Here is a 27,784-nt window from a genome sequence, read left to right as displayed (position 1 = left end):
ATTAAATTTTATTGATTTTATTGTAATCATTCCATACAAATAGATCAATTTTTACAAAAAAAAAAAATAGGACTGAGAACAAATCCACCCCCACCCTGAGAAAGAGAGCATGGCCAACGGACTAAAATTTAAAAATAGTAAAAATAAATATATTGAACAGTTTAATAGGCGGATACAGATAAATGGAGAAGAAGAAGAAATAGGGAGAGAATCTACTTCCTCAGTGCTTTAAAAGCTTATTCTAAAATATTATTAATTAGATCCTGCCAGGTTTTGAAGAAGTTCTGCACAGATCCTCTAAGTGAGAATTTGATTTTTTCCAATGTCAAATAATATAAAACTCACTCAAGAAATTTAAGCTGCTACTTTTCAATGATAACCAATTTTACAACAAATGTTTATTCCTACATTTATTTGAATGGGTTTATTTAGATAGCTTACATCTGCTTGTAATCTGCCAAGTAAAATTAAACAGAAGATAAGCATTCACTATAATCTACAGTATATTAAGTAGAGTATATTCTGGAATAGAGGAGTTCTTCTTTGCTACTTTGTGCAACACTAAGGGCACTAAAACAAGTTTTACTAATGTCTGTTTGGCATAGCCTTTAAAAAGATGGCACACTTAAACCACCTCTATTTTGATGCCCTCTTTCTCTACAGCTATTTATTTTTCTGTCTTTGATGGCCATTTATTGATTACATTCAAGTCACCCTTTCTCTCTCTCTTGCATTTTAAGTGACTATATCTCAGTTTATTCTCTATTATCCATTTTCTGTATCTTGTAATGATCCCACCTGTACTGTGGAGTCACATCACACTTTCAGTTAACTTTACAAACAGACTCTCCATATTTCTAGTTACATGCATTCTTTGTCCAATCTTTACACTTATACTGGCAAATCAACAACAACATAGACAACCAATAACCTGGCTATGCCTATGTGTGTCATATAAGGATTTGTGTAAACAAATATGATGATATGGAAGCACAAGAGTGCTTTTTAATCATTATAGGTTTTTACATTTTTTACTAGTAAGTCGTGTTTCTGCATTAAGGATTAGTGGCGCACAGCCCCACCAGATGTTTTACAAACTAAGTAATATGCTTTCCTCACTAATTTAACTTATTACTAACTCGGGGGCTTCACCCCCTGCTCGCTTTACTCATCAACCCCTCTGGCCAGCGCTACGTGCCAGCCACTTTGCTTCTCTGCCGCACGCGTATGTGGATTTCACTTTCACCAAACAACAAATCTTTAAATTCTCGCGGATACGCCCCTTCATTGGGAAGAAACACTACTTTTCCCTGATGGCAGCACAAATTAGACGATCTACAAGTCTCTGACTTAAACTTTAAAGCCTTACAATATTTACATACTTCTGTCATTTCATTTATGTCCATATACAGTATTTGATCTCTTTTCGCTGTTCCATTATTTCACCGAGTAAAAATTTCCATTTGTCAGCACAAATGCGATCTTTACTATAGAATTTTAGTACTTTCATAATCTCTAACCTGCTCTGCATGTGTATTGTGCCAATGTTTTTGAACCTCTTTACAACATTCTACTTTGTCTTCTACTTTTTGTCTTTTATTTCTGACCCTGCTTGCAGCTGAGAGAGCAGGAACTGTGTCTGACAATAGCATTCACACGATTGAGAAGTGAGTAGACCGTGGGCATGGTTGTAAATGTTTGAGAGCAGGGCGTGACTTGTCAAAATCTCTTGGCAAAAAGGCTCATCTCACGGGACCTGAAATTATCTCTCACAGGAGTTGAAATTATTTCCAAGAAAGTCTCGTCCCAGGATTTCCTTTTATAATATAGAGAAATGTTTATATCAGCCTTCAACTTTCTGCAGTTATTTTCTAATTTTCAATTATAAGCTCAGTATCATTAGCTACAAAAATTCTGGTTCTTGTAGTGTGTGACACTGTTTTCATGTTGTTTCTGGCTTGTATAGTACTATAGTAATACTGTATAGTACTGTGGCAAGCAAAGCTGCTGCCACTGCACTCATATGCTGGCTAATCTCATCATTGTGTGGACCAATTGGTCCTGCAGTGCCCTTTACACTCTTAGGTGTGTGTGCGTGTGTGTGTGTGTGTGTGTGTGTGCATGTGCAACCGGAATTTTCCAGTTTAGTGATTGGGTTTGAAGGTCATTGCCAGTATTAAAATAAGAACCTCCTGCTGTTCATTTGTTTGCAAATTGTGCTTTTTCACATCCTTTTCAAGCTTTTCCCAGTCAAGCAGAACTCTTTAAAATTAAATTGCAATAAAACTGAACTCCTGCAAATTGGGACTAAAATGCAACTTAATAAAATGAGCTCCTTCCCAGTCCATCTTGGCAGTGATCTCATCAGACCTGCCTCTACTGTAAAAAATCTTGGTGTCATTTTTGATTCCTCCCTCACTTATTCCGCCCACATAAATCACATTAAGAAACTTTCTTACTTTCACCTCCATAACATATCCCGTGTTCGCTCCTTCCTCTCCTTCTCTAATGCTGAGAAACTTGTCCATGCTTTTATCACATCCCGCATCGATTATTGTAATTCCCTACTGGCAGGTGCCCCTTCTAATCTTATATCACAGCTCCAGCTTATTCAAAACTCAGCTGCAAGAATCCTTACTCGAACCAGCAGCAGCGAGCACATCACACCCATCCTGCTCCGTCTTCACTGGCTCCCTGTGTCCTACAGAATCGAATATAAAATCCTACTAATAACCTACAAAGCTTTAAATAACCTCGCACCAAACTACATCAGTGACCTCCTCCATCACTATATGCCTGCCCGCCCACTAAGGTCCTCTGATTCTGCCAGTCTTGTTGTGCCCCTCACTAATCTACACTCCACGGGTGACAGGGCCTTCAGCTGTATAGCGCCCAGACTCTGGAATGACCTACCGAAATTAATCAGGTCAGCTGACTCCATGAATTCTTTTAAAAAACAACTCAAAACTCATCTGTTCAGGAAGGCTTTTATCTCTACTTGACTTTATTACCCTTCTCTCAGTTTACCTCTCTGTCAAGATGCTCATGTAACCTGTATGTGTGTGTGCTAGACCATCAATTATGTTGTCTGTTTTTTTTTTTCAGAATTTACTGTCTTAATCTTCTTTATTTATTTATCTGGTTTGTACAATGCTATATACTGTATACCCTGCTGTTCTTTATTATATTCTGTAAGTGCCTTGAGCATGGGAAAGGCGCTATATAAATAAAATGTATTATTATTATTATTACCATGATAATTGAGAATAAGTAGCTTCCCCATATTTGGGACGGAAACATTACCATAAGACTTTGTGTTGCAGTTTACTGAGGTTGGGAGCATGTGCTGATTACATTGGGATTCGAGTGCAGCCATGCAACAGGTTACACCTCAGCACCACACTGGAACATTGTGAGGTTTTTTACAGTGGCTGGAGTGCCAATCAGGCCACCAACCCCCAAGTTTTCCCTTCATGTTTCTGGATACCAGGATGAAGAAATTGCAGGTTAAGTGCTTTGCTCAAAGGCACAATGGAGTAGATTCACTTTTGGAGTTTATCGGATTTGAACTGGCAATCTTCCCATTTTAGGCGCAGATTCCTAGCCTCAGAGCCACCACTCCGCCCTGTATGCTTTACTGAGCAATTATAAAAAGTTGTCAGCACAATATATACAAATAAGAATATTTTGTTGCCTTTTTAAACCACCTTGCTATTGTGGAAGCTATACTGTATAAAATATTGAATGTTTAGCACCATCATCAGTTAACTTCAAATGAAATATAATGAGAAAGAAGTTGACCACTCGGTGCTTCAGTAGTGTGAGATAGGTGGTGGATCCCAGTAGCTCATAGGATGGACTTGAAATCACAAGTGTCGAAGTTGAGCCTTTACACTAAGTAAATCGCTTAGACAGTATGTGCTTTCAAACTATACATGCAGACTAGCATTTTACAATTCACATAATCCAGTTCTGGTTCTCAGGGGACTGGATAATTCTCTGGTAGGAACCATCCACTCCCTAACTGAAAGCCAATTTAGGTTTGCCTGTTTACTTGACACACACATCTTTGGAAGTTTTGGGAACAAACACAGATGGACATAAGGAGAATGGAAAAACTTTACACAGACAATGACCCAGCCAGTATGTGAATCCAGACCTTTCAAGCTTTGATATCCCATGATTCTGAATCTGTAGTTGCTGTTGTGACTATTACAAAGTTAATTGAAAATAACACATCATGCTGATAATAATTATGCAGAAGATAGTCACTTAAACTGATTAGCAAATAAAGTAGTTAACAGCTCATTTTGATGGTGGTGGCACTGAGACCCAGTGCTTAGTGAGGCTACCTCACAGCTCCAGAAGTCTCAGTTCCAGTCTTGTCCAGCAAGGTAGAAACTACTCTGGATGGAACATCAGTCCATCAAAAGACACAATCAAGCACATTGGGCAAAATTAAAAGAAGTAATAATGAGTCTAAAAGCATGGCTTTGGACTCCGATAAGAAGTTACACGAAATGTAATCTTTGTTAGCTATGCATGAAGCGATTTTCTTACACTGAATTATTAAGATTTGGCCACTTGCATTTCGTCGTTGAAAGGATTTATAAACATCGTTTTATACACAGAGAGAGGAGACATATTGCAGTTGGCCTTAGTGAATGAAACCCCAAACCACAGAGAGAATAATCACTACTATAATTACCAAAATGAATGCCTAATAATAAAAAGATTGAAAAATTAAATAATTAATCGTTATTAAACTAAATAATTAAAACAATTGAAATAATTAATAGTAAAACAAAAACTTTGCAGAGCTAATTAACAAGAAAAGAGGGAAAATTATAAAGAATTAAGCAGGCACTTAATAACATACTAAAGCTTAAATCCAAAACAAAGAGCTTGAAAGAGAACTCTAAACTCCAAAGAAAATAACTAGCAGATCCTCAAAGCCTAATCCAAAAAAGATAATACCAATAATCCTAAACCAGAGTTGCTAACAATGAAGCTAAAAACAATATAACAACAGTACTACACTAAAGAGGAAGGCCACTGTAAAAAAGACATTAGTTCACCAACCTCTGAATAAGGTTGGTACAGTCATAGCACTGCTGCCTCGCAGTAAGAAGGCCGGGGATCACATCCTGGGTCCTCCCTGTGTGCAGTTGGAATGTTCCCCCTTTATGGGTGTGCTCCAGTTCCCTTGTAGTGTCCAAACACATGCAGGTTAGGTGAACTCATAACACTAAATTGGGACAAGTGTGTGTTTGCTCTGCAATGGATTGGTGCCTCGTCTGGGGTTTGTTCCTGCGCTCAGTGCTAGCGAGGATTGGGCCCACCACCATACCCCCTACCCCCAAGCCAACCCCAAGGCCTGGATTAAGAGAGAGAGAGAGACAGAGAGAGAGAGAGCGAGCGAGCACTGATAAAGCATATTGCTGAACCCACTATATAACAAACCACCTCAGAATCCCAAATTAGGACCCAAATGCAGCACCTCATCACCATACTAGTCTGAATGGAGTGGAAAAATGTGAGTTTTTTTTTTTACTTGATCCTGCCACCAACCCCCAAGTTAAAGGACCTGCTTGCAGTTCCAGATCCAGGTTAACATCATACCCATGACTGAGCAATTGCAGGTTAAGGTCCTTGCTCAAGGGCCCAGTGGAGTGGAATCACTTCTGGTATTTATGGGTTTAGAACCGGCAACCTTCCGATTTCTGGCACAGATCCCTAGCATCAGAGCCACTGCTCCACACCACTCTGGTCCGGATTAAGTAGGTTAGAAAATGACAACCTTTAAACCAAAAGGCTGTGGTTTAAGTGGTGCCTTTTCTTAGCCCTGCTGCCATAACTGGCAATGCGCCTGAGCAATCAGCAATAATAGAAGGCTTGGTTCCTAAAGCATGGAGGGAAAAACAATTGATAAGTATAAGAAACCTGAAGGAAAAGCAATGAAAGAAGGGTGAAAAAGCAGGGTGCAAACTAAACCATGACAGGAGTGTGCTAGAAGTTTCCACCTAGAAGAACCCCATTATACTTCCATCCATCCATCCATCATCCAACCCGCTATATGCTAACTACAGGGTCACGGGGGTCTGCTGGAGCCAATCCCAGCCAACACAGGGCAAAAGGCAGGAAATAAACCCTGGGCAGGGCACCAGCCCACCGCACACTAGGGACAATTTAGAATCACCAATGTACCTAACCTGCATGTTTTTGGGAGGAAACCAGAGCACCCAGAGGAAACCCACACAGACACGGGAAGAACATGCAAACGCCACACAGAGAGGACCCAGGAAGCGAACCCAGGTCTCCCAACTGCAAGGCAGCAGCACTACCACTGCGCCACTGTGCTGCCCACCCCTGTATTCTTTTTAAATCTAATACAATATAACAATGTATTTTCCTCCTTCAGGTTCACAAAGCAGTAAATAGATATATCTTACAAGGAGTCGGGTGTCCTTCCTGAGCATCTTCTTGACAAGGCAATAATTTGTACAGCCTTTTAAAATCCAGATTTGGCATTTTCTTCTTTATCTGAAAACAAAGATATTTACATAGTTATCTTAGATTTTTTTTTTTTCTGTTTAACCAATTCAAAATTTTAATCCAATAATTTAATAGGATGGAATTCCACATGCCTGAACATTGAAGTGGAAAACGCACCAAAGTAAAGTCAATGCTGCCTCCTAGTGGTTGTCTTCTGGAATACTTTATAAAGCTTTGCAAACACTCTTGACTCACCTCCTTGAGGTCTTTTTCAATCGAGGATTCTTTTGGTTGGCGCACTGCCTGTCGACTGAGGCTCATCAGTTGCTCAAATGTAAGGTGTGGTATCAGACTTCTCTGCAATTTCTGACTGGTTTTATGTATGGTGGACTTCAACGGCTCATTGAAACTCTGTGGCTGCTGTAGATTCTCAACAAAATTCACATTCTTCCGCGTGGCTTTAATATCCAAAATAATATTTCGTCTGATGGCATTAACATTTAAGCTAAAAAAAAGTAAAGTTAAAAACTTAAAAATATGATATATGGACTGTATTACTTTAACATGAACTACTCTGTAAAGCTAGACAAACAACATTGTCACTAGCTCAGAAATGATAATAAAAGGAAACGTTTATTTATGGCAGCATGATGATGTGCATGGACCCAGGTTAGTCTCCTCTGTGGAGTTTATGTTTTGAATCTGTGTTTTAATGAATACTGTAATGTTCAAGGCTTTAGGTGACTGCTGATCGTCCCAATGTGAAAGAACCTGGAAAGGTAAGTGTCCCCTGTTGTAGGACTGCTATAATGGCCAGGATTTTCACCTGCATTACATCTATAATTGTGCTGTTTCAATACACTGTATTGAAAAAAAAATGATCTCCGAAAATTGATGGTTGGTACACTTCAGGGCTAACAATACTGTGTAAAAAACAGACTACTTAAAAAAGAAACGAGGCAATTCTTTCACTTACTACAGCTCTCCTCTGCCTGCAGGGATGATTTATCAAAGTTCCTAAAAAAAATGACTCCTGTAGCCTTTTCACACCTGCAGCTCTATTGTCTACACCAGGGGTCTCCAACACCATTCCTGGAGAACTACTGTGGCTGCAAGCTTTCATTCTAACTCTTTTCTTAATTAGTGACCAGTTTTTGCTGCTAATTAACTATTTCCCTTTATTTTAATTGACTTTTCTTGAGACCCTGACTGCTGAATTGATTCTTTTTCTTTAAACGGCACCTAAACATAAATTTGATGTGAAGTGAGCCAACAGATCACCAACTAAGTCGGGGCCTCAAACTCTAACCAACTTCACTTCATTCAGTTTCTTAATTTGAAGGCAATTCTCGTTGCTAATTAAACCCGTTATTTAATTCCATGGTGCTCATTCTGCGATGGCAGACATTTCCAAAACTGATGATTTTCTTTTTTAAGAGTGCTGTCAAAATGTTTTGTGGACCTGAGCAGATCAACATTACCGAGGCCTTCACCTTTCTTTATTTTCAGTTTTTGTATGATGGACGTAGGTTTTTGTTTATGTGTTGGTACATTTTGTGTCTTAATATTGTTTGGTTGCTAATTAAGGAAAAAATAATAAAAGGTAAAAGGAAAAGAGAAAGTCCTGCCATGGAGAAGAACCCTACAGCCAGAACTCAAGACCATCAGTCTATCCTGGGGTGAGGCAAAGCAGGTAGCCCAACCGAGAGAGGTGGAAAGTTATTGTGAAGGCCCTGTGCTCTGACCAAAGTGAAGAAGAATAACTAATAACTGTGTGGGCCATGGTTAATTAACATTATTGAACTGTGATGGATGAAATGTGGACAATGAAACAGAGGCTGCTGGAGCTACACAGAGGTGTTTTATATTACTGCGGGGGAACATCGCTGTGCTGACAAAATGTCATGTTTATTTACATGTTTTGCACTGACATAAGCTTCATGTCATGTGTGTAATCCTTCATTTATTTGTGTATCTCACTCATTTCATGGCATTTTCTGTGTAATTGAGGGTACTGGATATCATTAACTTCCCCTTTAGGATTAACAAAGAATATCAAATCCAAAATTATAAACAATCAAACAAAAGACAGCACCCAGGACACTATTAGGCCATTTGCGTATGCTGGTTCCATCTAATAATCCATCAAGCCCAGATGGACAATACCATTCAATAAGAGATGCTAAATTAGCTTGGGCTGTCATACATTGTATAGATGCACTTATTATAAAATGCATATGACATAGTTATTATGTATTACTGTCACAAATTGTGATATTATCTATCAGAAATAATGTATAAGGAGCAATGTGTTCAGCACATGGACCAGAGGAAAGCTAGAAACAGTGTCCTGGTATTTAAGGCACAACCTGTGAAATGAAAAATTAAAATTGTATTTTTAATCTTGCACTTTGACATTGCAATCATGATGACAGTTTATCAGTGAGATATTGAAAAGATTGTATCAATGATTACAATAAACAAACACTTACAGCTTGGTACAATCGATGGAAAGCTCTGCTCCAAGCCGACTGAAATTAGCTTCATCAGAGAAGACACTGCGCTTTCTAAGTACATCCATCAAATGTAGATAGTGAAGAAAAAGCTTTTCGCATACCAAAATGATGTGCGTAATAATGCGGATTTGAAGTTCATTATTCTCTGCAGAGCTCAAAAATGGATCAGGAGCAAACTGGTTAATATCCTGCCAAAGCATTTTTATTTCAGCTAAAATTATGCCTCCCTGAAAAAACAATGAAAGAACAGTTTAGTCAAAGGCAGTTCAGATGCATGATTTTTAGTGCATTTTTTTTTAATGAAACTCCATACAAAAGCTTTCTGAAATTCAGTTGACACCGTTGGAATATCCTGCCTGACGCAGATCCGCCGATGGATTAGCTCACAGAGCTCAGCAAGGCTTGAGGGAGGCCCTTTCACACTGTCTTTAATGGGAGTCACAGGACGGTAATCCCTGATTTTACCTAGGTGTTAAGTAAAAAGAAGAACACAAGTTATTCATTTATGACTTAACATATTTTTAAAATACCTTTAAATTATTCATTACAAATAATAAGCGTATGCTCCTATATGAGTTTAAAAAATTGGGAAAATCATGAAACTGTATTTTTTATAGGAATAAAAGTCTGAGATATTGTACACTGCCTACAGAACATTTGCACTTCCTTGGAAGTCTTTACATTTTATTGTTATATAACATTGAATCCCTTTGGAATTATTTTGGCTTTTTTGATACTCATCAACAGAAAAAGACTCTTTAATGTCACAGTGACAGAGTGTTTTAAATTAATTGCAAATATATGGCACAAAATCTTTGATGACCCAAGGATTGACCTTCTTCATATCGATGTTCAGTAGACGCACCTTTGGCAGCCATGACAGCCTTGTGTACATATGCACAGGTCACTGTCAGCATTGCACATCAGGACACTACAATTTCTCCCCATTCTTCTTTGTAAAATTGCTCAAGCTCTGTCAGGTTGCATGTGAGTGAACAGCATTTATCAAGTCCAGCCACAAATTCTCAATTGGATTGAGATATGATCTCTGACTCGGAAACTCCAAGACATTAACATTGTTGTTTTGAAGACATTCCCATGTAGCTCTGGCTTGGGATTGTGTCTTGCTAGAAACAAATCTTCTCTAAAATCCTTGCAGAATGCATCAAGTCTTTTGCTGTATTCATTTTACCTTCTACTCTCACAAGTCTTCCAGGGCCTGCTGCAGAGAAGCATGCCCACAGCATGATGCTGCCACCACCCTGCTTCACGGTGTGGATGGTGTGTTTATGATAATGTGCAGTGTCAGGTTTGCGCCAAATGTGGCATTTAGTCTGATGGCCAAAAATCTAAATTGTTGTCTCATCAGACCATATAACCTTCTTCCAACTGACTTCAGAACCTCCCATGTGACTTCTGCCAAGATTTCAGGTGCAGTTTTTTTTTAACAAAGTCTTTCTCTTTTCTGTTCTTCCACAAAGCTATAGCTGGTAAACCATCAGGGAACAGTTGTTGTGTGCACAGTCTCTCCATTCTCATCAATGTATCTTGTAACTCCTTCAGAGTTATCACAGGTCTCTTGGTGGCCTCCCTTATTTGTCTTCTTCTTGCACAATCACTCAGTTTTTGTGGGAAGCCAGCTCTATTCAGATTTCCAACTGTGCCATACATATTCCACGTCTTATTTAACTGGATTCTGGGTATTTTTTTGTCTCCATTCCCTGACTTGTGCTTTTCTATCACCTTTTTCCCAGATTTGCTTGGAGTGTCCCTTTTGTCTTCATTGTTTAGTTTAGGCCATCATTCCGATTGAGCACAAGTTGGGCCTTCCAGATGCAGGGGCATTTAGACTACAATTAATAGAAACCCTTTGACTATTGAAAGTTGATCTCCATTGAACTAATCATGACATTTGTAAAACCTGATGGTTTAGGTGTGTTAAATTAAAAGGGGTCAATAATTATGTGATCAACTATTGTGTGTTTTATATTTGTAGTTATTTAGACAACTTTGTAGAGATCTGTTTTCTCTTCAACATTAAAGAGTCTCTTACTATTGATCAGTGTTATACAAAGGTCAAATTTAATCCACCATGATTCACTGTTGTATAAAAATAACATGTGAAGCTTTTGGCTAACAGAATGTTAGGTTAAATGGTATGATGTGTAGAGTCCAAGCCCAATGAGTTCAAGCTTTATCTTGAACTGGTGAAGTCTCATCTGGGCATAGCAGTGCTAGAAAAGGTCCAGAGAAGAACAACTAGGCTGATTCCAGGGCTGTAGGGGATAAGTTATGAAGAAAGATTAGAAAAGCTGAGCCTTTTCAGTTCAAGCAGAAGAAGATTAAGTGGAGACATGATTGAGGAATTTCAAACTATGAAGAGAATTAGTACAGTGTATCGAGACTGTTATTTTAAAATGAGTTCATCAAGAATGCGGGGACACAGTTGGAAACCTGTTAAGGGTAAATTTCACACAAACATTAGGAAGTTTTTCTTTACACAGAGAAGCACAGACACATGGAATAAGCTACCAAGTAGTGTGGTAAACAGGAGGACTTTAGGGACTTTCAAAACTCGACTTGATGTTAGTTTAGGAGAATTAAGTGGCTAGGACTGGCAAGCTTTGCTGGGATGAATGTCCTGTTCTCATCTAGATTGTTGTTTGAGAATAATAGACTTAAGTATGTTATGAAAATCAAGGTAATAGAATTCTATAATGATCTATGGGGTTTGGATCAAGACAGGTGAGGCTTACTCTCTCATCCTGGACTCAAATTACTCTCACTATTTTCCAGTTTCTGCACTTTGCATGCATATTTGCATGCATGAGTATTTGAATAATATGACACTTTTAAAACTTTTTTTCCAGATATTCTAGTTAATAAACTCCCTAACCTAGGTTTCCCTAATAAACTCCCTAACCCTAACCTAACCTAACCTAGGTTTCCCCCAACTCTTATGTGACTGGATAAAGGACTTTTTCTTCAATCGCGCTCAGTTGATGAAACCTGGCCCCCACTTTTTCTCAACTTGCTCTCTCAGCAACGGCTCCCCACAAGGCTACGTCCTAAATCCATTGCTGTTTGCCTTCTACACCCATGACAGCAGTCCAATCCACCCTAATAACATCATCATCAAATTTGCTGATGACACTACAGTGAATGAACACATCTCAGAGCGGAACAAGTCTGCCTACAGAGAGAAGGTCCTGAAATTGTCAGTGTGGAGCTCAACAAATAACCTGATACTGAACACCATGAAAACAAAGGAAATCATCTTTGACAGCCAGGCCTCAAACCCCTCTACAACTCTACAGTGATTATGTGGAGAGGGTCCAGCCTTCAAAATCCTGGGTAGATTCATCTCTGCTGACCTCTCCTGGTCAACCTACACCAAAGCAGTTATTAAAAAGGCAGAGCAGCAAATTCACTTCCTGAGATTGCTTATGAAGAATAATCTGGATCAAAAGCTGCTAGTAAACTTTTACCACTCCTCCATAGAAAGCATGCTGACATGCTGTATCGCAGTGTGGTATACTGTAGATGCTTTACTGCAGCAGACAGGAGGGGACTTCAGCATGTCATCAATACAGCTCTCAGCCCTCCCTACAAGACTTGTAAACTTTCCACAGCCTTAGCAGGGTAAAAAACATTTAGAAGGACCCCTCAAATCCTGGTTTTCACCTGATTGAGCTGTTGTCCTCTGGTAGGTGCTACAGGTCAAGGACAAACAGACTCAGGGACAGTTTCTTTCCAGAAGCCATAACGACATTGAATCTCAATAATCCTCTGTGAAATAATCTCAGTCCAGTTCAATATTTGTTCTATCTGTCCTATGTTCAATATCTACATTATTAGTATTCTTTGTGTGATATTCATATCATTGATAATTCATGAGCAATAATCACAGCCTAGTGCAATATTGCTCTGTTTGTCCTATATGCAATATCTTATGTCATTAGTATTCTTTGTGGGATATTCATATCATTAGTAATTCAATTGTTGTACTTGCATGATCAGCAATATTCTTGTTTTGGTAATACCACATTTGTTGCCTAGCAATTAGCACCTATTAATTAGTATTCTTTATATTCTTTTTATTTTGCAGTTTTTATATATAATACTGGTTTGCTTCCCGGGTCCTCCCTGCATGGAGTTTGCATGTTCTCCCCGTGTCTGCGTGGGTTTCCTCCGGGTGCTCCGGTTTCCTCCCACAGTCCAAAGACATGCAGGTTAGGTGCATTGGTGATCCTAAATTGTCCCTAGTGTGTGCTTGGTGAGTGGGTGTGTGTGTGCCCTGCGGTGGGCTGGCGCCCTGCCCGGGGTTTGTTTCCTGCGTTGCGCCCTGTGTTGGCTGGGATTTGCTCCAGCAGACCCACGTGACCCTGTAGTTAGGATATAGTGGGTTGGATACTAGACGGATGGATATATGTAATACTTAATACTGTAATAATAATACTTGTTTAATAAATGTGATTGTATTTTTTTTTCATTGAATCTGAAAGGAGTAGCAGCTCTGTAATTTCGTTATACATGGTATAATGACAATAAAGGCTTCTTATCTAATCTAATAAACAATCTTAAATGCCATTCGATCCTTTATGTTATTCTTATTACTTCTCAGGCAGACACCTTTTTGACACTGCATCTTGCAAGATCAGGGTATGATAGAATGGTTTATCTGTACAGTAGATATCTGCCAACACCTCCACACGGTGCTTGTATTGATATAAAACTTAACATCAATTTTGTCTTCAATTTATTCCTATTACATGCACTTCACTATCACCGACAATATTTTAATTTACAAAATGGGTCATTTTTATGAAAATAATTTTTTTTTCTTCTTTATTTCACCTTATGCAATTTCTTATATAAAGAATTTGTTATTTTTCGCATACCCCTTGGGGTCAGAGCGCAGGGTCAGCCATTGTACAGCACCGTTCAGCCAATTGCAGGTTAAGAGCCTTGCTCAAGGGCCCAGCAGAGTAGGATCCCTTTTGGTAGGCTTCGTTGTGTGTAGAGGTCCACAATCTTGACAGTGGGCTTGTAAATGTGTTCTGATTGAACCAATCACATCCCAGATCATTAACAAAGATAATTTGCCTTCACTTGACACAAGCTGAGGTTAATCTGATTATCCCTAAATAAATCAGCTACAGGACTGTTTTGAAGGTCTCTCAGCTGCAGAGAGCAGAAATTAAAGATGGTCCACAGCTTACATGACACGCTCAGGGATCACACAGTGTGTCAAAATTAGAACTAAAGCTGACATTGAGTCCAGCCCTGAGCCACTATACCACACAGTCTGCCTATACAGTATGTTCAATTTTAAAATATCATTAACTTTCAAAGAAAGGGGAATAAATATTAGACAGATCAGATGACTTGCATCTTCTTAAAACTTACTGCAGTAATCCTCAACTTCCATTCTGGTGTGTGCTTAAGCCTACAAACGTCTTTGGTTTTCACCCCTTCAATGACTGGTCCGCTTTTAAAAGGACAGATGATAAGGGAGTGCCCGTCTTGTCATCCATCAGAGGGAAAGTTCATCTGGCACTCTGGAAAGACTCGCCTTATGAATGCGCTGATTTAAATTTCTGTCATTAGCATCAGAAGAATGTAATTACCTAAAAAAGATAATCAACAAAAGTAAAATAGTGTGACTCATCAGTGGGTCCTTAAAATTCACCATTAATATTAATGTGCACTAAATTTCCTGCTGAGATAATTATATTTTCTTTATGCATTCCAAATAATCAAGCTTGAACTCATACACATAATCAAATTCAACAGCGTCAATTTTGTTTTATTACAATTAATAACAACAATCAAAACAGATGAAGTACTGTAAGAGAATTTCCCTTTTCCAGGAAATAAAAGAAAACCCTGCTGTTGTAAAATACAAACGGCATCTTGTATTTCATTTAAATTTTATTGTATAATCCTGGTTGTCTAATGTTCTTAATCTGCATACTTCAGATCTAATTAGCAGTGTTGCTACAGTATCCTTAGAATAAGGGGCTCCAAAAAACTGAACGTGACCACCTCTTGCCTAAATTAGTATGTTGAACTGTAGCTTATCAATGATGGGTTTGCAACAAAGTTTTAAAGGCGACTGATGAGCAAATGACTACACTTCCACAACAGTTTTATTCTATTCACAGTGTATGTCATTGGGAATTAAAACAAAGCTTATGAGCTCATTAGTACTGCTTCAGCGCACAGTGTGGAGTTTTCATGATTAGCCCATATCCCTCGGGGTTTCTCCAAGGCTGTAAAGATATGTATGTTACCTTCACTGCTGACTCGGAACTGGCTCAGTGTGAATGCGGATGTACAAGTGAATTGCTTAAAACTGCTATTAATAATAATAACAATCATAATCATCATAATAATAATAACATAAGAAGGCAGTCCGATAAACATATATGTGATGCTGGGAATTTTAAAGTCAGTCATTTTCTAATCCTCTTAGGCCTGAACAGGGTCATGGGGGTTTGCTGGAGCCTATCCCAGCTAGCACTGGGCACAAGGCAGGATCAAAGCCTGGACAGGGTGCAGTCCATCACAGGGTGAATACATATAAACACACACACACACATACACCTACGCCTACCACACTCTAGGGCCATTTTTCTTTGGTTTTATTATTGAATAGTAGGGTGTTGTACTGTGTTAGCCATTATGGATGCAATGAGAAGTCAAGCAAAATGACAGCTTTTATTGGCTAACTGAACCGATTACAATATACAAGATTTTGAGGCAGCTAAATATACTCTTTATCAAATCCAAAGCCCCATTAGTCATTCCTGTCCGAGGTTTCAAAAACAAGATAGGTGACCATGGAATTGGTGTTGGTGTATGGATGGCTTAGAAGACGGAGAAAATACAGAAAGTGTGACCTGAGCAATAGCATGAGAAACTGCACTCGCTACAAAGGGAGACAGAGTATCTGTGTTGAAATAGGCTCAGAAGGGCTTTAGGCTTTGTTGTTTTCATTTTTGTATTGTAATCACCCAAGCAACAGTACAAGTCTATTGAGGATAGCTGGGGCACCAACTGGGTGACCCCGTTCAATCTCAAACTGAAAAGAAAACAAGTGCATGAAGGCACAACAGAAAGTGTAGGCAACGAGATGCACAATTAAGACAAATTCTGGGTTACTCTCTTTTCGGTCAAGCAGGAGCTCCATCCAATATGAGGCTCGGGTCCAGCGATGTACCTTTTTACAGAGCCACAACCAGAAGGGACGGGTTCCTTCTGTGGATACCATGGGCAGGGTCAGGTGCAAGAGAAGAAATAGTTAGTGACAGCGCACCCTCTCACTCCGAAATGGTATCGCTTACCTCAGTCGAGCCAGGAAGGAGATTCCCCAGGCGCACATGCGTGACATTATTTACCTTGATTTTCTAATTCCCTTGAAACCTCCTTTACTTTATTATTTTTGTGATATTAATAATCCCGTTGGCCTCCTCAGCATTCTGTGCAGATTAGAGAGCCCTGATTATTCACAAAATGCTTTATTAAGAAAAAGATTCTGCTTCCATTCCTAAAACTATGCTATTTCTCATGGCTACTATAGTCAATATAAAACTGAGACTGGGCATGGCATATTTTCATAACTTAAATCCATCCATCCATCCATCCATTATCCAACCCGCTGAATCCGAACACAGGGTCACGGGGGTCTGCTGGAGCCAATCACAGCCAACACAGGGCACAAGGCAGGAAGCAATCCCGGGCAGGGTGCCAACCCGCCGCAGATAACTTAAATCAGTTCTTCAAAATTTAGTTTTATATTGTTAATTATATTTAACATTATATTAATATAACCATTTTATCTGGGATTGCAGGTGTAGAAAACGGTTGGATGGATGGATAATAATTGTAAAAAATGCTTATTCCTTCTTTTCCACCCCAAAAATTCTTTAAATACACCAAAAACAAATGTTAGTACCAGTTTCACAATCTAAATACAAAAAGAAACTTGGCTGCATTGCACATCACTATGCAGAACACACAGTAACATCAATCTGGTCCTCTGTGGAGCTACAGCGGTCAGCAGACGTACTCCGCTGGGCAGGTTTATCTGGCAGGTCAGCAGCTCATCAAATACCATCTGGAGAGCTTGTGCTTGCAGCATTCCGGGGTGCAATGTTAACAATGACAGACAAACTGCTTAAGTTACATTTTTTTTCTTGCAAAATAATATTAGCAAGTAAAGCTAGTAAAGAGACAATAATGAATGTTAAAGGCAATTTTGAACTTTTGTGTGGACCAAAACCACTTCCTTAAGGCTTTGCCTTGATTATTATTTTTTGGATTCTGATTTATTTCACACAAAATATATATTTTTTATATTTCCGATTTATTATTTCAAGAATAAAATTTCAGTTTTTAATTTTTGTTATGACAGTGGGCCCATCATGGCCCTAGATTAGGCTACATTTTTGCCATGAACATCATCATTTTGCACTTGAGTTTCATCGCCACAGCCATGTTGTGAATAGTAGCAATGCAAGCTGCTACATTGTGATTGTCATCATGTAAATATTATGTAAGATGGTGGGCGCAGTAGGTGTTGCAGCCAAAACAACAAATCTTTGAATAATGCACTTATACTGTGAAAGGCTCTTTAGATGATGTGGACTTACCTTTGTTTTGTTTGACTTTGATATCTGGCTGGTAATTTTTGTTTTGGAAATAGGTTTTCTTTCGTCCTGGTTTTTGACCTTTTGTCTCTTTACTGATAACTCTTTTGGGTCTCACCTTTAACAATATTTCATTTCTTGGCCAACGCTATTCCTCTTTTCCCAGTTCAGGTTTCACTGCTCATTACAGTATGTCCTGCCACTGATAGCAAAAGGGCAGACAGAAATGATATGGAATTGAGCAGGCATGGAAGCTATGAATAACGTGGTCAAAAGGACAAAGCAAGGGTCATAATGTACAAAAAGCAAAAAATGTAACTATATAGTGTCACGTATGCACATTGGAGGATCACCTTCTGGGCTCATCAGAGGTATATAATACCACTCCTAGACAACAGGGGGCACTGTCGCTAATGCTGTTGTCTCTTTTCTCATCCACAGCACCATGAAGATACCCAGTGAGTGCAACTGACCCCACTATCACTAGTCAAAGTCCTATAACAAATCGACATTCCCAGTAGGATGTGGCTCATTTGAACCTGAGATGGTTGCAAGACCGAGCTCCCCCAAGACAGACCCGCTCTGCTAACCAGTATTGCCACAGGAAGCCAGCCTAAGGCAACCTATTTGTTTATGTTCTTTTTGCTCCATCACACCTGTCTTTACTATTACTGGTATCTGATTAAACAGGGTGATAACAATAATAACAACAACAATGGTCTCAAAACTACTTGTTGTGCACTTGAGAGTACCAAAGCAAGAAAGTCCCAACAACAACTCCCCCCCACTAGAGGGGGAAACCGCCAACCCTGGCTAGTCACACAAAAAGTTAATGAAGAATCTTGTATATTTAAAAGATCTATTTTACAAAAATACTCTACACGTTAAGCTCAACAGAGCACAAAGCAACAATACACATAAGGCAATACCTTCAAATTCGCACTCCCAAAAGCAAATGCGGTCACAAAATGAAATGTAAGGGGGAAAGTGAAAAAACAGAGCACAGGTGCAAAAATTTAGATATTCAAAAAAGCACAAAATAAACACTAGGGAATAATCACTACACCATGAGCACATTCAGAATGAACTGCAAGGGACTGTGGGTTATCCCAGCCTTTAAAGGGCTGAGAGCAATCCTTTGATGGTGATGGGCAAGTGGCTCCTCCTCTTGGGGAACACCCACAAAACATATGGCACATAAACAAAGGAATCGAAAATGAACAAATAGATGCAAAAATGGCATGTGAACCCTAGCTGACACATGACACTAATATTAAAAAAATGTATAGTGTGTGTATGAAGTATAATAATAATAATTCTTTGCATTTATATAGCACTTTTCTCACTACTCAAAGCGCTCAGCAATTGCAGGTTAAGGGTCTTGCTTAAGGGCCCAACAGAGCAGAGTCCCTATTGGCATTTATGGGATTCGAACTGGCAACCTTCCGATTGCCAGTGCAGATCCCTAGCCTCAGAGCCACCACTCCACCACCAAAGTATGTGTGCTTTTTGCCAGAAAAACATGTGTGTCAGAACACTTCTATATTGTTTCATGTTATTTGGGTTAGTTGTTTGATACTTTGGTGATTGCTTTCAGTTTGGCCTGAGCCTGCAGGAGTGACATCTTCAACTAGATTAAGATTCTCTGGTGCTTAAACAACAACAACAACACAAATCTATTTTTTGTATAGTGAAAAAATCACACAAGGAGTGCCGCAATGGTCTTTAACAGACCCAGTTTTTTTGGCAGCCCCCCAGAATTGACTCTCTAACAAGACAAGAAAAAACTCTCAAAAAAAAAACCCTTGTAGGGAAAAAACAGAAGAAATCTTATGAAAGGCAATTCAAGAGAGACCCCTTTCTAGGTAGGTTGGATGAGCAATGGGAGTCAAAAAACGGGGTAAATAAAATACAGGTACACAGAACAGAACATAAGTAATTTTCTTCACAGATCTAGATGGCCAATCTGTCACTGCTACCCTAAGAATACAATACAATAATACAATAGTAATAGTACAAGTATGGAGAAAAATGCAAGAGTAGATTATATCATATAAGAGGGTTCCAATTGGTTCAGAGTCTTGGAGACCTCGGCCAACAAGCTGCCTCCCCACTACTGGCCATTCCACAGCTGAGTCAGTGCTGGGCCTGCCAATCCGATGAAAGCACCCTTCTACCCAATGTTCAGTGCTCCTTTATCAGAGATGACTTTTTCATAGGCAGGTAAACAACTTGGCAATATTGCATTGACACCAAGTGGCATATGTGAGTACCGAGAAGAGAAGCAGAATAAGTGAGGGTTAGCAACAAATTATAACTTCAGTGATTAGGGCTGCAGCCACGTGATAAGATTATAAAAGACTCCAGTCTGCCCTTGTTCTGTGCTGTGTGTGCCATTAGTTACTTCAGGGTCTCTGTGCTCCTGACCGCCTTTCCATGGCAATCCTTGATTTATTATTTCCTGTGGGCCTGGTTATAATAGTCTTTCTTTTCATGCTCCAAACAGTAATAGTGTTATTTTATGGTAAGTTTCGCATTTTCTTCATTTGTTGGATTTTCTGTGCCTTAACATCCAATGTTGTATACTAAATTAAGACTTTGATTTTGTATTATTTTGACTTCTTTGATTCTCTTGATTCATTTTGTTCTGATTCAGTTTTTTTCTATTCCTTTATCTTTTCACTGTTCATTTTTCTAGCATTAATTTATTCTCATTTATTATTAGCTGTATTGTTAACTTATTTGGAAGTTTGATTATAAAACATGAAGATACTGAAAACTGACAAATGAAACTATAATATAGACCACTCCAGAGATTTACAAAGAGAGCTCATGCCTCATTGAAGGGGTCTGAACATCCTCCTACTAGGGTCTTGAAAGCATAGTAAGCAGTACATGAGATCCACAGAGTTTCTCATCGAAACTGATTAAACACTGCCATCTTTAGGTCAACTGTCAGAAAAAAGTGAAACCTGGAATCATTTTTGACACTTTTAACTACAGGATCAGAGAAGCGATCAACATAAAACACAGACCCACTATGGCTGGCGATGACTGCTGGATTTAATAGCTTTGTAACAATGGCAGGTCTGACAAAATAATTTCAAACTATATAATCATGAAAACGTGTTAACAGCTATATATCACTGATATTTGTAAACCAATGATTTGTCAATAATATTAAATATGAACCATCAAATAATTCATTGTCTAAGGCCCTCTTAAATAAATTATCACGTGACACAACCACGCAAACTTGTACCAGTCAATTCAGTCACCCATTAACCTAACATGACATTTTCTTAGTTATAGGCGGAAAATCAAACAATTGAAGAACCCCCAACAAACAAGCACACAGCCACAGAGAAAACCTCCACACTCTAAACAGACAATGATAGGCTTGGATGAAACAGCAGTTCCACTGGGGTATTTTAAAAAATTAAATAAAATTCTTACATTTCCAAACTTCTAAGTTTAACTCAAGGATGGTATGACTGGCACAGAGCTCAATCTCTTAAAGAAAGGATAAGTGTTTGTGTGTCCGTCTGTGTGTCTGTCCAGTTGCACTGTCTCTGTCATTCCAACAGATTTTGCATTACAAACATTTTCAGTAATATAATGCATTGTGTTTGTCATTCCAAAAGATGACGCAACATAAATATTAACACTGCTTTTATGAATCCCAAACCAAATGGCATATAACAGAGATATGTGCATGGCATGTGTCATTCCAACAGATGGCGCATCACACACATCTGTAGTGATAAAATGTACTGAATTTGTAATTCCAAAACATGGCACATCACAAACATCTGTAATAATAAAATAAATTGCATTTTTCATTCCAACAGATGGTGCATCACAAACATTAACACTGCTTTTACGAATCCCATACTAAATGGCATATAACAGAGACATATGCATTGCATTAGTCAGTCCAACAGATGCACTGGCTGGTCCATTGTGCACTGCAGATGTTAATGCTAAGGTATATGTTGATTACATACATTTCAACTCATCTTCTACAGGTAGCACAGCTAGTGATCACATAAGGCACCTCAAAGTGTTTTCTGTCATGGTGATTGTGGTTACATGCTGAGTGGTTCCTGTTCATTAGGCAAGAGTAGAAGACATATAGAATACTGATTGGAGCATTTGCAACATCTACAAGAAATTAATTAGGTCTGATGTGGGTCACAAGGTTTTGCCTGGTGGTGCAATGATTAGGGCTGCTCCTCTATGACTCCAGGAGTCATTCACTGCTATGTAATCTTTGTGTGTTTTCCCTGTGTCTGCATTTTTTCAGGGTATTGGTCACTCTAAGTTGACCTGGTCTGGACATGCCCTCTAATGGAGCAACTTTTCGTCCTGCTTTGTAACTAATGGTGCCAAAATATGTCCCCCCAACCCAGACCCACAGCCCTAAACTATTTAGAAAATGCATGGATCTCCACCCAAGTATACAGTAAGTTAACCAGGTTCAGACGCCTATATCAACAGGCAGGATTAAAGAGTATGTCACACTCAGCCCTGGATGGGGCAACAAAAAACAATTATTTACAAACTTTCAGATTTTTTTAGTTCTAAAAGTATTATTTTTGTAAGTATATAAACAAACCTGCTACATGTTAGTTAGATTCTGCAATACTTCTCTCAGGTCCGTCACCCAAACCAAATCTTAAAGAGACCATTTGCATTTTTGTGGGTGGGCACTAGTGAGACAGCTGGTTTATACCCGATATCATTTTAATGCTGGATGGATTTCATAATATTCAGCAGCAATTGCTATACATATTACTGTAGATTAAAGAGCGCTTGGGCGTCAGTGCAGGGGATAGTGCAGTCGGTAAAATAAATAGATGGCAACCAAAGATCACCCAAAGTCAGCCCCTCACAACACCACTGGCTATGTCTAGCATAGCTGACAAAATGTTGCCACCTGAAAACCTGACCACCCTAGAAGACCATCTAGTTCACTGCAGTTTACCTGTTGGACAAAGACTGGACTGGAAGATGCAATTATCTATCTGCTCCACAAGGCTCATTCCCAGCTGGGCAAAGCTGGCAACACTGTGAAAATTATTGTTTTTTGATTGTTAAGTGCTGTGGAAACTGGCCCAGACACAGACAGGCACACATCGTTAGTTCACCCAACACACGTTTATTTACAATATATACAGAATAAAGTGCCACACACAACCCCAAAACTCTCCCAAAGTCCAGGCCTCACAATGCCTCTCTTTCTCTGGTCCGCCTCCACTCCTCTCCTCCCGAGCTCTATCTCGCTTCCTCCCGACTCAAGCCATCGAATGGAGGGAGGCGGCCCCTTTTAAACCCACCCGGACGTGCTCCAGGTGCCTCCCGATTAGCTTCCACCGGCACTGCCAAGTGTGGCAGAAGTACCAGCTGCACACCCGGAAGCACTCCAGGTGTCCCTGGTCATCTTCCCCCCAGCACTTCCGGGTGTGGCAGAAGGGCTGCGGTCCAGGTCCTGGCAGTGACCACGGGCCCCTATAGGGTTGAGCTTCTAAGCTCTGTTCCCGTGATCCTCAAAGCCACCAGGGAGGTCACCCCCTCGTGGTCTGGAGGAGGCATAATCCCTCCTCCGGTCCTTCCGGGCGTCCTGGCTGGGTGCCACCCCCAGCCGCTTGCCACAGTGCCTTCAATACCATCCAGCCATCCCTGCTAAGGAGTAAGCTCAAGTATAAGCAGGTGGATGAGCCTATGGTGTCCTGGATAATGGACTGTCTGTCCGGCAGACTGCAGTTTGTGAGACTCAATGACTGTGTTTCTGATAAAGATGTGAGCAACACTGGAGCACCACAAGGGACAGTCCTGCCTCCTTTTCTCTTCACTCTGTACACCTCCGACTATAAATGTAACAGCAGATCAGATCACTTGCAGAAATTCTCGGATACATCTGCACCTATGTGGTATATTGATAAAGAGGATGAGCCAAAGTATAGGAGTCAGGTGGAGAAGTTTGTTTCTGGGTGCACAGAGAATTGTCTGCAACTAAACATCAGCAAAACCAAGGAACTGGTTATTGACTGTCACTGCACCAAAGACCTTCTTTGTCCAGTCACTATTCAGGGAGTGAATGTAGAGGTGGCCCACTTCAACAAGTACTTGGGGGCCCATATCAATAGCCAGCTGGAATAGTATCAGAACACAGAAGAACTATATAAGAAAGGGCAGAGTAGGCTCTTTTTTATTAGGAGAGTTTTCCTTAAATGTAGGACGTGGCATCCTTCACATCTGCTATAACTCTGTGATGGTTAGCTGTGGTCTATTGGGCTGGTAACAGAGGTCCCCCACGAATCAACAAACTAATTAAAAGTCCAATTATAGGAATCACTCTGGACCCCTGTAGAAAAAGAGAGAATTAAAACCAAACCGAGTGCTATTATAAACAATGCTGCACATCCTCTAAAAAAAACTCTATAGGGGCTCCTTTAACAGCAGTACATCTGTGTAATGCCTCACTGTGAATATGACGGCTCTTTTAATCTTTACCCATGCACTTTCTTTTTTTGTCATTCTGCTGAGTATTTCAGAGGAGGGTTGTTGTTTGTCATAATATAAAATTTATTGAGCTTCTATAAAAAGCTAAATATTTTTTCCTGGGGACAAATAAAGTTTTATCTATCTATCTATCTATCTATCTATCTATCTATCTATCTATCTATCTATCTATCTATCTATCTATCTATCTATCTATCTATCTATCTATCTAGTAAATATGTATTTCCAGTTTCACAGTAAAATGAATCCTATTAAGCTAGTTTATCCGTGCATTGAAAATAAATGAACGGCTGAGATGCGGGGGTGCTAATCAGTCGACCAATTGTTTGAAGAGATTATTTGTAACCAGAAGACGGTGGCACCTCTGAGTGACAGGTAAGGGACACGCGCACACGCAGTCGAGCACTGAAAACGTTCAAAGTAAAAACTCGCATCGGAGCTCCCTCGGCATTTGCTCAGTTCAACTGAATAAGAACTGTCCATGCCCGAGCCATCCGCAGTGCTCGAACTTGGTACCTGTGATTCAGTCAGACTCCTTCTTCCCTCCTAATGCCAGCGCAAGCCCCCGCTTTTATTCTGTCGCTCTGTCGCCAACACAGGGCTCTTTCGCGGCAAAGCCAGACAGAGATCCGTGTAAGTAAGCAGTAGGGTGGTGGTGGTGGTGGTTGGCAAGGTGGTAATTTCCAATTTGTACGATGTAACCTTTCGAAATTGACAGCTCTGATTTGAGAATATTAACGGTTTACATCGCTAGCGTCCTGTTGGAAGCCCCTGTCCGAAGTAACGCTGAATTAATGTCAGCGCCGACTAGTCGGGGAATAAAATGCAATCATATTCGAGAGAAGTGTGCCTGCCTATCAAATAATCGCCTGTTCAGTTCTTTGTGGGTCTACAGGTATGTACTGTACATTTTTTTCTAAATGAGTATTTTTTCTTAATCAATATATATATACCTGTATATATATATATATATATATATATATACTGTATTAATGGACGAGCCTGGCGTTGACCTAACGGGTAAAGTCTCGAAGGGACACCCTACAACGACGGGACTGTCTTTTCTATTTGAGGTTGTTTGATATGGGCACACGTGAGCATGACAGTGTTGCGTGTATAATAAGCAGGGTTCGAATATCTTTAAAGTCTTTGTCCCTCCGTGTTTTCTAAGCCTCGTATCATTAACTGATCAAGTGTCCCTTCTCGAACTGACAACTTAACTTTTCCTGAGGCCTTGTTGTACTTGACCCGGGTGGGATTCCAAAATATGAAACAATTTTTCTGTACCCACGAGTGCAAATCTGTATCGTTTGTTTTCTAGCTACGGAAACGTCAACTCGGTAACCTGTTTTTTTTTTTTAAATCACAATTATGGGATGGTGCGAATTTCACATGGAATGAAAAATATCAAACATCTACGATAAATGTTATCGTGGGAAACTCGTTCTTAAACCTGCTTTCAGTTCAGGATCGCGGAGGTAGCAGCCTTGATGAGCGAATTAGTCCATCTCAGAAATGATTGATTGACAAATAAATAAATAAATAAATAAATAAAACAAAACTGAAAGAGTTGCATGCCATGCTAACCGTCTCGGTGGGTTCCTAAAGCAGAAAGGGTCACCGGTCCATCTCAGGACTCCAGATACAGTACGTACACGCCCGCGCTGACTGTGTGCTACTTCAGAATCGCCAACTACCATAAAATGCTCGTCTTTTGGGATCTGGAAGAAAACTCAACGTAGCCACGGAAGACAAACCTTACAAACACAATTCCCCCAAAGTCGCCTGATCTAATGCAGGCTCACGGACTCAATGACGGTACCGGGCACATGGAAGGAAACAGTCCTAGACAGGGCCCAATCACCCACAAGTACACTAGGGCCAATTTGAAATAGCTAATCGACCCCATTTAGGCAGCCACGGAGAACGTGCAAACTCCACGCGGGCACGATTTGGGTGAAGGATTCGAACTGAAGACGCTGCGTTGTTTGTAAGCAAAAGAACTATGCTTTGTACTTAATACCTTAGAAAAATAAATAAAAGAAGAGCGTACCACATAGTAATTGAATAAATGTGCATACTTACAGTCCACCCGCATATATAAACCTTGTTGATGTATATTAATTATACACAGTACTTATGACTTTCTGTGATTCTATAAAGAGTTGGTGAGATTTAATCCGGTGCCTCTACTCCGGTTTTCAGGTCCCGACGCGCGTCCCTGTTCCCATGGGAACCACAGCAGCGAAATGGCTCTTAAAGAGGCCGCAGAGAGTATAGCTGTGTATTAGCGGTAGAGCAGTGCCCAGTCCATGCCTGCTTCCTGATTTTGGCTGCATAGACTCCCAATTTCTCACGATCGCGTTCGATGAACTGACCTTGAGGACAATCCCGAAGTTGATTAATCGGATTCTATTACAGATGGAAGAAAGTTTTTGTTTTGTTTTGTTTCCTTATTGAATCAATATTGTACACGTAAATAAATATGCCTGTATATCTATTTATATGCGGTTCAGTTCGTAATCGATTTGTATGTTTTTATTGATTAACAATTCCTTTAGAATGCGTTTAAGAGAATCTCATTTATTTTTATTGCAGTATATAATATACTGCAATAAAACATGTAGTAGACATGTTAGTCATTCATTTTTAAAAATATACTTCTGGAGCTAACAGAAATCAGTTAACCTCAGAACAGTTTGGCAAATGAGTGTAGACCATTCAGTCTATCATTTGTTAGCTAAGTTATCCTAATATCTCATTATTGTCCAATCCACCCTGAAAAATTTAATCTCTCCTTATCAGTTTTCTTCATATAATTTCCATATTCTGATCTTTATCCCAATAATGTGAAATATATATAGTGAACAGTAGTGAGCACCACTTAACCCCTAAACCCAAGAAACACACAACCTAACTCAACACTATTTCTAAAATGAAGGACTTTTAAACAACTCAGCTCAATACAATTGCAGTGACAGCCAATATACAGACTTTTAAGTTCTCTCTCCTTCTGTCCTCCAAAAGCGTAGTCCATTGCCTCGCGACTCTGACTCATCCATGTGTTTATTGTAGCGGGCTTCATTTTATGCTGAACCCAGGAGCAGTTTCGGTGATGCGACGTGGAAGCATTTCTGGGTCAAAAGAAAGCCAGGGAGGTCCTTCCCCAACAGCATCCTCTATCATCCCCCACAGATCCCTACAGTACTACACGTCCGGACTCAAACTTCCATGCAGTCCTGCGGGTTTCCAAACCGAGACTATATGAGGGACACTGTCATCTAGTATAATGGGAGATGAATTGAGATGAAATGAGCCTTAAACATCCTTGCGCCAAACTACATCAGTGACCTTCTCCATCACTATGTGCCTGTCCGCCCACTAAGGTCCTCTGATTCTGGTAATCTTGTTGTACCCCACACTAATCTACACTCCATGGGTGACAGGACCTTCAGCTGTATAGCTCCCAGACTCTGGAATGACCTACCGAAATTAATTAGATCAGCCGACTCCATGAATTCTTTTAAAAAACAACTCAAAACTCATCTGTTCAGGAAGGCTTTTAGCTCTACTTGACTTTATTACCCTTCTCTC

General features: G+C 39.8%; 1 protein-coding gene across 1 annotated transcript in view; it reads right to left on the bottom strand.

The window, feature by feature from the left end:
- The window catches only part of ccdc87 (coiled-coil domain containing 87), an 89,342-nt gene extending 62,934 nt beyond the window's left edge, over positions 1 to 26,408 (bottom strand). Inside the window, exons 1-6 of the mRNA XM_028816756.2 lie at positions 26,276 to 26,408; positions 14,421 to 14,641; positions 9,325 to 9,476; positions 8,988 to 9,238; positions 6,751 to 7,000; positions 6,453 to 6,543 (exon numbers count right to left, since the gene is read on the bottom strand). Of these exons, the coding sequence (XP_028672589.1) occupies positions 6,453 to 6,543; positions 6,751 to 7,000; positions 8,988 to 9,238; positions 9,325 to 9,476; positions 14,421 to 14,442 (766 nt within the window). The 5' untranslated portion in view covers positions 14,443 to 14,641; positions 26,276 to 26,408. The remainder of the gene's footprint in view (positions 1 to 6,452; positions 6,544 to 6,750; positions 7,001 to 8,987; positions 9,239 to 9,324; positions 9,477 to 14,420; positions 14,642 to 26,275) is intronic.
- Positions 26,409 to 27,784: the final 1,376 nt, after the last annotated feature.

This window comes from Erpetoichthys calabaricus, chromosome 1 (assembly GCF_900747795.2).
Source record: "Erpetoichthys calabaricus chromosome 1, fErpCal1.3, whole genome shotgun sequence".
Taxonomy (NCBI): Eukaryota; Metazoa; Chordata; class Cladistia; order Polypteriformes; family Polypteridae; genus Erpetoichthys; species Erpetoichthys calabaricus.
This window is presented reverse-complemented; position numbering and strand designations above follow the sequence as displayed.